The sequence below is a fragment of the Quercus suber genome, unplaced genomic scaffold, assembly GCF_002906115.3.
Source record: "Quercus suber isolate HL8 unplaced genomic scaffold, Cork oak 2.0 scaffold_142, whole genome shotgun sequence".
Classification (NCBI taxonomy): Eukaryota; Viridiplantae; Streptophyta; class Magnoliopsida; order Fagales; family Fagaceae; genus Quercus; species Quercus suber.
In genome coordinates, this window is record NW_027069603.1 from 744,903 (window position 1) to 755,910 (window position 11,008).

General features: G+C 34.9%; 2 protein-coding genes across 2 annotated transcripts; one reads left to right on the forward strand and one right to left on the reverse strand.

Moving 5' to 3' along the window:
- The first annotated feature begins 442 nt into the window (after nucleotides 1-442).
- Nucleotides 443-7,459, forward strand: LOC112008437 (uncharacterized). The gene is given in 7 exon segments (XM_024040768.2): nucleotides 443-832; nucleotides 3,345-3,544; nucleotides 5,543-5,663; nucleotides 5,666-5,682; nucleotides 5,850-5,930; nucleotides 6,741-6,865; nucleotides 6,981-7,459. Coding segments are annotated over 7 exon segments (816 nt in total). The 5' UTR covers nucleotides 443-609; the 3' UTR covers nucleotides 7,030-7,459.
- Nucleotides 7,460-9,634: 2,175 nt separating this feature from the next.
- LOC112008420 (type III polyketide synthase B) lies at nucleotides 9,635-10,796 on the reverse strand. Its single transcript, XM_024040752.2, has one exon. The coding sequence runs from the start codon at nucleotides 10,678-10,680 to the stop codon at nucleotides 9,721-9,723; it is 960 nt and encodes a 319-aa protein (XP_023896520.2). The 5' UTR covers nucleotides 10,681-10,796; the 3' UTR covers nucleotides 9,635-9,720.
- Nucleotides 10,797-11,008: the final 212 nt, after the last annotated feature.

Consider the following 11,008-nt stretch of genomic DNA (forward strand, 5'->3'; position numbering starts at 1 on the left):
GTTATACGAGTTAAACGAGTTGTGTTAAGTGGGTCATTTCGAGTTGACATAAATAAATTGACATGTCAAACGTATCTATTACGGGTTATGTGGGTTAACCCGCTTATGACACGTTTCTTATCGTAACGCTTTTGGGTTATGTGGGTTTATGTAGGTTGACCCGTTTATGATCCAAACTAATTAAGGCCTAATCTTAACCTGTAAAAACTCGTGTCGAGTTCGTGTTGTGTTTACGAGTTAGGTTGAACATTGACACTATTATTAATAACAAGCCGAATAAAACCCAATAAAATTTTGGGCCAACAACAATTTGTAAAAATACCTTTAAATTGTCGTGAAATTAGTATTAGTCAAAATGAAAAAAAAAGAGTAAAAAAATGAATCCTAAAAAACACGTCATACGTCCAACCACAACACTTTTTTATTTATAAAAAATCCTTAATAGTCACAGAAGAACGAAAACTCTGTTTTTTCAATTTCTCCAGTTTCCACACCCACTTTCATCAATTCTAGTTATATTTTCCAATTACTTTTATTTTCCCTCACTTTCTCGCCCACACTTTCCCGGAAAACAAAAACCCCACAGAAAAAAACTTCCTGATAAGAGCGATGAGGGCACAGAGAACGCCGATCCATGCAGTTTCGACATGGGTGCGTCGACAACCCCCGAAAGTGAAGGCCTTTTTGGCCGTGGTCTCGGGCATGGCGGCGCTGGTTCTTCTCCGATTCATCGTACACGACCACGACAACCTTTTCGTAGCTGCTGAGGCTGTACACTCCATAGGAATCTCTGTGCTCATCTACAAGCTCATGAAGGAGAAGACTTGCGCTGGTATACCAAAAAAAAAAAAAAGTTCTTAATTTGTTTTGTTGGGTCATTTTTTTTTTCCTGGGTTTGTTTGGTTGATGAGAAATTGTGGGGGATTTTGGAGAAAGTTTATGTTTTTGTGAATTTATTTTACTTGGGTTTTGTGGGAAATGTCTGTTTGATATTGCAGGTTTGTGTTTTGTCATTTATTTTTGGGTTTGACTTATAGGGAATTTTTTTTAGGAGCCTGATTGATTAGATTTTGATTTTTTTGATGTTCGAGATGCTGTTTTGCGAATTGGGTTTCTTCTGTTTTTGATAAGAGTTTCATATGTAAAGATTGTGTTGTTTCTTTGTTTATTTTTGTTATTGGCATTTGGTTTTAATTGTTTGTTTCTGTGTTTATCAAAGAATTTTAGAGGAAAACAAAAGGAGGGGGGGCATTTTTTTTTTTCCTTTCAATTTCCTAATTTGTTTGTTAAATTAAATTGATGGCCGTGATGAGTATAAGTTGAGTTTATTTATTTATTTCAATTCATACTGTCATGGAAGTTGAGCTTAATGACCTACCCTTGGGATCAATGGAGTATCCCCAAGCTATATGGTCAAAGTCAAAGCTTATATCTTGATGTTCAAGTTGAGCTTGAGTAAAGGTTTAGCTAGTGTTCCAAAGCCAATTAGAGTTGCAAAGCAGAAAATAATTTGATCTAGATGAAATGTGAACATATGCCAATAGAGTTGATTATGCAATATGCTGCAATGGGTGAAGCATGGCATAGTCCTTAATGGGATTTGATACCAATTTTTGAAGTAGGATCTATAGGAATTCAGCACTAAATTAAGGTTCTTGAATAGGGTTAGATGTTCAAGGGTTAGGTATGGTTAAGTAATGAAAAGATTGGATCTTGAATGTGTTTGGTATTAAAAAAATGAATAGCGAGAAACAAAGAAAAAACACACTAGGCAATTACACTTTCAAAAATTAAAATAAGCTGTTGGAGTTTTATTAAAATTAAACACTCTATCAATGTTATTGACCACAATAAAGCTTTTATATAGGCTATTTCTAAATCCTTTCCTAGAAGAACTGGTAAATAACCTATTTCTAGAAACACTAGAACTACAAATATAAAGAAAAAGTACTTCAGAACTTCTAAATCATATGGGAAAACTTGAAAAGGACTCAAGTTACAAAATAAATTGAAGGAGCTTTGAAGGATGTGAGCAGACAACTTTAGGTTTAAAAGCACATTTTTTGAAGACTTTGCTTGAGTGGATGGCAGCTTCAGAGAAGTTTTTTTTTTTTTTTTTTTTTTCAAATTTATTGATCACTGTAATTTTAGAACTATTTTTTTTTTTTTTTTTTTTTCAAATTTATTGATCACTGTAATTTTAGAACTCTTGTGTGATTCTCAGCTAGTATACTAGCTGTGTACTTGTTGATTTTTTCAATTAAAATTTATTACTTATATATATAAAAAAATTATGGGCCTTTGTTACAGCCAATGAGCTGCCATTCCAGAAAATTTGGAATTTACTAAATTGCCCTTATTTTAGTAAAAGTGAACTGGCCATTTTCTAACTTAAATAAACTTGATACTAAGACTCAATAATAAGTAAAGTAGCTTATGAAAGGTGTCAAGAAGGTCCCACATTGAAACTAGACCACAATTGTTACATCTTTGGGTATTTAGTTTTGCTTTTCCTCGAAATCTTTTCTGTTTGCATCAATGGCTTATCCATTACCCATCTGGTGGATGGGCAATAGAATTGCAACTTCTACCGAAGTTGGCAGGCATAACATAGAAAAATTTCATTATTGTCTTGATTCACTGATCCTCTAGAATAAAATATGTATACACACACATGGATGCGCTTGCGCGTGCACACATACACCTGTATAAAGCCATAGGGTATTAACTTACCTGAGAAGGTAGACTTGAAAGTAGCTGTGTATCCATGTATTGTTCAAATAGGTCATTTCAATCATTCATTTAAAGAGCTTGAATTGTTCTAAGTTTTGAATTTGTCTGTCTAATTTGAGTTAAGAATAGATTGAAGGATTGAATTTGACTCATACTGATAATTTGGTTAATCTTTGTCTTTTTTGGTTTTTTGTTTTGTTTTGTTTTGTTTGTTTGTTTTTTTTTTTTTTTGTTTTTGTTTGTGTTTGTTTCTTTTATTTATTTTGTTTTAGTTGGTGAAAGAACCATTGTTGAACATGAGAGAGAGGAGTAATAGATTTCTTGTGATCATAAGGTACCTTCACTCTGCTTTGATGAATTGGGGTTTGTATGGTTTGGTAGATTGGAGTCTCATGCAAAAATTTTTATTTTCACCAGAGTTCTATGATTTTCTTTTTATTTTATTTAAGAGAGAGATCCCCCCACCATCTCCGTGAGATATATGACTTTTAAAAGACTGTAATTCTATACCAAAATGATATATATATTCAGTGCAGAGGTTTACCTGATGCCACACATCTCTTATTTTGCTGTCTGTACTCAGTACCATAATTGCTTTCAATGATTTGCAGGACTATCGCTCAAATCCCAGGAATTAACAGCTATTTTTTTAGCTGTTAGGCTCTACTGCAGTTTTGTTATGGAATATGATATACACACCCTACTTGATTTAGCTACATTTTTGACAACCTTGTGGGTTATTTATATGATCCGTTTTAACCTGAAGTCTAGTTACATGGAGGACAAGGACAACTTTGCGATATATTATGTGGTGAGTTTTCGATAATTTATTTCCTCTTTCTTTCAAAAGGTTATGTTGGTGATTTTCAGTTTGAATTGACTCCCAGGAACTTCGCTGTTTAATATTTCCTGAAAATGGTTTAAACTTTGTCAGAGTCATGGTCTACGTATTAGGGAAGAAGATGACAATGAAGTTTTGATAACTTTCTTGTGAATGTCTGTCATTTTTATTTGCATGTGATTGTTGAATGGTTTTGTAATTAGAGGCAAATTACTTGATACCCTCACATACTGATGGTACTTTCTGGAATTCATTCTGGTATCCTTGAGATTTTTAAACATTCTCTTTATGGTTATATAAATAACTTTATAATAAATCCTCCAATGTCGATTTAAATATACTCCTGATTTGTGCTTGTCTTGGAGGCATTGGAAAATGGTCTTGTTGGCAGAAGTGGAAAACATACTGTCTGGATTTCTTTAGAGCATTTTGAGTTGTAAAAAATTCTGTGTGCTTCTTTTCAACTCTGGGTTGCCATTTTAACTCTCAGAGGCTTCAATATTATAGATATGAAGAAAAAATTCAGTGAGAGGTGGCCTTTTTATTTAATTTTCAATTTTATGCTTGATCAAGGTTCTATGCTAATTGATGCTGCCCGCTGCCAACCAAAATTTGAGGAAAGGGCTGCCAAAGCTCAAAGCCCTTTTCTTGTACGAATTTTCTAGTTTCATGAGATCATTGCTTGAAGTGGAACTAATTGTGTTGGTTCTTTTACATCCTGCAATTAAATTCTTTGTGTAGGTTAGAGCATCCGCATCAGTGGATGCAAAAATTTTGTAAATTTGCACATCTAAAATCTACTTTTTCTATTTTACACTCATTTTTACAAAACACCCACATTAGTTTGTCTATTATACACATTTATTCAAATAAAATATTCAATCCACACCCACTATCAACCCACCCAGCCACCGTCATCAACCCACCCAGCCACCATCATCAACCCGCAAATCTACCACTAATTCATTCCTATCAAACACAAACAGTCAACAAAATTTAAAAAAAAAAAAAAAAAAAACACAACTCTAACTTTCTGAGCAGCCAAACAAAAACCCAGATAGAAAAAAAGCAAAAGAAAGAAAGCAAAACTCGGTGATCGGTCGGTGAGGCTGGGACTTGGACTTGGCCGATGGGTCTCATGGGTTATCGAGCTCTTCTTCTTCCTCAAAAGCTCTCATGTTTGGGTTTGGGTTTGGGTTTGGAGCAGCGTTGGTGTTGCTCTGTTCCTCCAAGGTTCCAGGCTTCACAGTCTCGTCTGCCACCATTTTTGTCTCTCAGAACTTAGTGAACGGTGATTGGATCGGTGAGGCTGGGACTTGGACTTGGCAGATGGGTCTCATGGGTTATCGAACTCTTCTTCTTCCTCAACAGCTCTCATGTTTGGGTTTGGGTTTGGAGCAGTGTTGGTGTTGCTCTGTTCCTTGGTGATCGGTGATCGGATCGGTGAGGCTGGACTCATCAGTGGACTGAGAGAGAGATAAAGCGATAGAGAGGTGAGAGTGAGAAGCTGAGGGAGTGAGGCCAAGGAGAGAGGAAAAAATCTAAAATATTAGATACAAGACCTACAATAGCCGTGCATATATGCATTGTTACTGTAGCAAATGTGCAAATATGCACACTTTTAGAAGCACTGATGTGGAGCATTTTTGAGGCAAAATGTGTAAACTGAAACATGGTTGTAACAGTCTGTACACAGTTTTGCTCTATTTAGTGCTATGTGGTTAACACAACTCTAAAAGCTCCTTTTGACTTTGTTCATTCCCGTTTTATTTCAATACAGTTTTGTCTTTTCAGTTGAACCTATATAAACAAAGTTATTGCTTCCTTAGATCTTTAGGCAAGCAAGTTGGGTTAATTCTTAATTGCAATTTTTCCTTCTTTCATGCGTAGTTTGATGCATTTTGTGGAACAACATATTTGTTCCCCCTTTGTGCTGAAAGTAATCCCTGTTTTTTAACTTGGATGCAGGTGATTCCCTGTGCCGTGTTAGCTTTGTTTATTCATCCGTCAACTTCTCACCATTTCTTGAACAGGATCTTCTGGGCATTCTGTGTATATCTGGAAGCCGTTTCAGTACTACCCCAGTTGCGGTAATGCAGAATACCAAGGTACCTTTTTTTCTCTCTCTCTCTTTCTTTCTTTCCTTTTTTTTTTTTTTTTTTTTTTTTTTTTTTTTTTGCTTTCAAGGATTTTTATGAGCCTATTTTTTTGATTTGTTTTAATATGAATAGATATACAGCTTTCCTTTATAATTTTTCTATTCCTTGACTTTCAGATTGTTGAACCATTCACTGCTCATTATGTATTTGCTTTGGGTGTGGCAAGGTTCCTGAGCTGTGCTCATTGGGTTCTCCAGGTTTGATCTTGCAAATTTGGATTTATATGTTTTGAGTTGGGTTTATTATTTGTTTGTGTCATTTTGGAAATGGAGTTTGCAGCATATGCTGCTTCTACATTTGGTTTGATGTGATTTTGGGATCTGTATGGTTATCTGTCTTTTTGGGAGGGGAATATTGATAATAGAAGAGCAAAAAAATGAAGAACACCATTTCAGATAATAATATGTAACTGTTTTTATTGTATTTCTAAAGCATTAAGAAGTGTTTAGGGAGGTACGTACACACACTTGATTGTTAAGTTACACACTCACCTTATGGGCTTGGAAGACATGGCCTCTCCTTGAACCAAGCACTTATAAGGGGAGGAGGTGCTAGTTGAGCTAGCTCATTGGCCTATATAATATTTCTAATACATTTGGACTAATTTGCCCCCCATGTATACTACTCATAACAGAATTATTGCCCTGCGATTGAGAATTTGGTAGAAATATTTTTGGTGATTTTCAATGAGGTCCCCAATTTTATCTTTCCATACTACTCTCTCTCTCTCACACATAAATGTTTTGAATACTATTACATATGAGACTGATAAATTTAAGTATTTAAGAGCCTAGTTCTTCCAGCAACTGCTTTATTAGAGCACCAAGCTATAGCACCTACAGGGTTATTTGGTTCACATGCCACTAATAAATTCGTAGACACAAAGTGAACATTTATCTATTAAATAGCATTAACTTGTTGATGTTTTAAGTTTCAAAAATATCCTACTTTGGTACTAATTGGATTCATAATCTGCTTGGCTTGTTGCTATTGATGGCTTTCAACAGGTTTTAGATACTCGTGGACACTTGCTGGTTGCCCTGGGTTATGGATTATGGCCTTCTATGGTTCTTATCTCAGAAATTGTCCAGACTTTCATCTTGGCAGACTTCTGTTACTATTATGTCAAAAGGTTCGTTTGCAAACTTTTCTGTATTTTTTCTCCAACAAATGTTCACTTGTATTGTATTCCATTAACGAAAAAAAAAATATCATTAATGCCGTAAATTTTATTCTTCATTTTGCAGTGTTTTTGGTGGTCAGCTCGTCCTCCGTCTTCCTTCTGGAGTGGTGTAACAGAGATCCTATTGGTCCATGTTCAGCGGGTTCAGAGCCATCTAAGAATTAACTTAACCAGGCAATGTGGATTTTACCTTGTTTAAGTGTTCCTCTTTTTGCACTCCACATAGATCTAGTTCTCCTTGTTATGACTATTGGTCAAGTGGGTTGTTGTAAAGATGGCGGATGCAGAAAGCTTTGATATTTATATATTAAACATGATTTTCATAGTTGATTTATTTTGTGTCAATTGTAATATGTTTGAGCTGGTCACAGTGTCAATTATTCCCACTTCCAATTATGTGGTCAAGCTGTCCAAATGGTTAGTTACTGATGCTCAACCAAAGTGTAGTGTACTTGTCTAAATGGTATGGAACACCAGGCATTTTCTGGCCTTACTGATCAATTTAATGATTCCAATGCCACGGCACGATGTTTTTACCTTGAATTTTGTCACTTTATACTGCTGCCACAAAAACCTATAAAGCCTGAAATTGACAAGGGAGGAGTGAAACTTATTTTCTGCTTTATAAAAATTTATAGGGCTTGATTCACTAGTCTCTGGGCTATGACAAATACCGTAGCTATCAATAAATCAACATTCTCTATGTAATTCTTTTTCTCTTCTTTCTTTTTAAAAGGGTGAGGGGTAAATATGATGAAAATGTAATTTTGATTGACGTTGTAGGTTATTTTTATTACACAACTACAATAAGCCTTAGTCCCAAAATTTGAGATTGAAATGGGTCCCCAATAGAATAATTTGGTTGATTACATGCATGTTTTTTTGCCATTCTATCACATCCAAAGCACATACTATTTATTACCTCTTTAATTGATGTCTTTTTTGACTAAACGAATTCATTTTCAACACATAATTAATAACATTACTTCATTTGTTGTTTTCTCCACACAAACATATGTTTTACTCTTAAAAAAAAAAAAAAAAAATTCTGTTTCTTGCAATGAATGACACCTCAATTCCTGCCATTTTCCCTACAATAGGACATCATACTTTGGGTTATTTTTGTAACAAATACAAACTGCATCATTTATTATTATTATTTTTTGTGGTTAGCTCTCAGCGTAAACGTTGAGTATTTTACTTTTTTTTTTTCTTTTTTTTTTCTTGAGATCTTGGTGCTCATTCCATTTATATACGTTGTCCTTTCTGCCATCACAATCAGACAAACGACAACAACTCAACATCGACCTAACATCGAAAGGAAGAGCAATTCTCCATAAACACATCAATTTCTCCATAAATTCCTCCCAAATTTACGTTATATATCCTAAGCAATTCTCCATAATTTCCTCCCAAATTTAAGTTATATATCCTATCATCATGCATCGGTTACCATCATTCATAAACAGCCCCTTTCTCCCTCGGTTTCCCTAGAATGTTTTTTTTTTTTTTTTTTTTTTTTTTTTTTTTTTTTTCTGTTGTTTGTTTGTTTTCATTGCTTTCTCACCTTTAAATAACGAGAAATGCTATGTCAACAACATTTTCATAATAAATCATAACTCATAAATAGTAGGTTGTTATTAGTTGTTATGAATGAGTAAAAAAATAGTATAAGTTGTTGATTCAAATTAGAACTAATAACAACTTATCATATATGATTTGTTGTGAAAATATTGTGAATATAACACTCCTCTTAAACAACAACATATTTTAATAAGGTTAATGATCTATTCATTATGTCTCAGTGATGTATATTTCTCGTCTACTTGTCATAAATAACCTCATTTTTTTTTTCTCCCTCTTAAAAACATCATACGTAATTATGGAAGAGTAAGTGTCATTTGAGCTGGAGTCCATCGATAATTAGATATAAATCTTTGTTGAAACTAAAATTCTTTAGCAGGAGCTGCAGGACTAATTCTATTTCTGTTAAGGGAATGATTCCAAGAGGAGTTTCTAGTTTCAGATTAAGTAACAAGTAACATTAACAGACACCAATAGATTTTGCATTACAATGACTAGAAATGGAAGTTTCAGGGATATGTTGTTACAAAAGTTACCCACGGCAATTCAGCAAAAGACTTGTAACTTTGTAAGCACAAGTTACAAGTTGACATAACAGAGAAAGAACAAGTTACAAGTTGCCACAATCACACCAATTTCTCCATCATTTCCTCTCAAATTAACGCTATATATATACTGTCATCATGCATCAGTTGCTATCATTCATAAACCTTTATCGCATGGTTCTTTCTCCTTAAAGTAATGCTCTTCCTGTTTTTATCTATTGTTTTATTTATGAGACACCCTTGTTTGTTTTCATTGCTTTCTCACCTTTAAACATCATATTTCCAATGAGCTTAATGATCTTTGTTATGTCACTTTTTTCTCCACCAAATGACATGGTATTTCTCGTCTACCCTTGTCTCGTCATAAACAACCTCATTTGTTCTTTGATACTCCCTCTCTTATAAACGTGATAGTTAAGAGCCCATTGGAGGTTTGAACAAAGTGTCATTTTAGTTAGAGCCTATTGGAGGTTTGATATCATTTATTGTTTAAACTAAAGATCTTTAGCAGGCTTAATTCAATTTCTTCTAAGAGAGTGATTCCAAGAGGAGTTTCTAGTTGCAGATTAAGTTACAAATGACATTAACATATGCAAAAGGTAATCCCTATAGGATATTGCATTAAAATGACTGTAGAAATAAAAGTATCAGTGATATGTGAGAGCAATATTATTGTCAGACAGTGAGGTTCCTTGCTAGAATTCCCTCAAAGGTAATCCCAGGTCCAAAAGCCAGTATGAGGCCCCATTCATTGTCACCCTGGTTTTCCCTCTTAATCTTAAGGCTCTCTTCTAGCATGTACTCCAGTACATACACAATGGTATTACTGCTAGCATTGCCATAATCCATTAGAGCTCGTCTACTTGCATTTAGCTTCTCTGGTGACAGCTCAAGTCGCTTTTCCATCCGATTCAAGATTGCAGGTCCACCCGGATGCACTGCCCAAAACATCTTATTGTATTCCTTGTCAGGAAATCCAACAACTTTGATTAACTTCTCACAGAATCCTTCTATGTTATCTTCAATTATCTGAGGAAGCTCCCTTGCTAGCTTGAAGCTAATCCCTTCTTCTGTTAGCCTTCCATCAATAGTCTTCTCAGTTTCTGGCAAGAATTCCTGGATTGCTGTGTGAAGCTCAAAAAGAGGCTTTTCATTGCCTAAGACTGGGTCTGAGCCAATTATCATAGCTCCAGCACCATCACCAAAGAGTGCAACTCCAACCAAATCATATGGTCTCTTTGCACTTGGTGGTTTGAAGCCAATAATGGTAGTTTCAGAAGTTGCAAGCAGAACCCGGCTCCCCGGATTGTTCTCAGCAATGTCTTTTGCAACTCGGAGTCCAGCAACACCTCCAGAGCATCCCATGAAGTAGAGCATGACCCTTTGGATATCAGGACTAAGTCCTAGTCCTCTTGCTAGGTAAAGGTCACCACCAGGTAACCTAGCTTCACTTGACGAGACATAGACTAAGTGGGTTATATCTGAAATAGGCCTGCCCCAATTCTTGATGCAAGCTTGTGAAGCTTCAACAGCCATCTGTGTCACAGCATCATTACAGATATCTAGCCTTTGCTTTAGAGTGGGCAAGCCTTCAATGGCAAGCTCTGGGTACTTCTTTAGGATCTCTTCGGACATGACTACGTACCGTGTTTTAACTGTTGTTGTCTTGCCTGTAAATTGTCAAAATAAAATGTAATCTGATTGTTAGGATAGTTGAATGTGTCTAGATTGACTTTTTACTGAAAACTTGTTTGTTGAGAGTTTATAAAAATAGTATCTAAAAATATTTAAGTTTTAAAAAGCTGTACATAAGTAACTAAGTTATTTTTAACGTCTTATCATCTTCTAGTTATGACAATGATCATGTAGTGGACCCTCATAAGCCATTTCTAACATATTGGATGTTATTTTAACAGTCAATATAATATGTGGTTTTATATATGTTTTAAGCATTGCAACACAA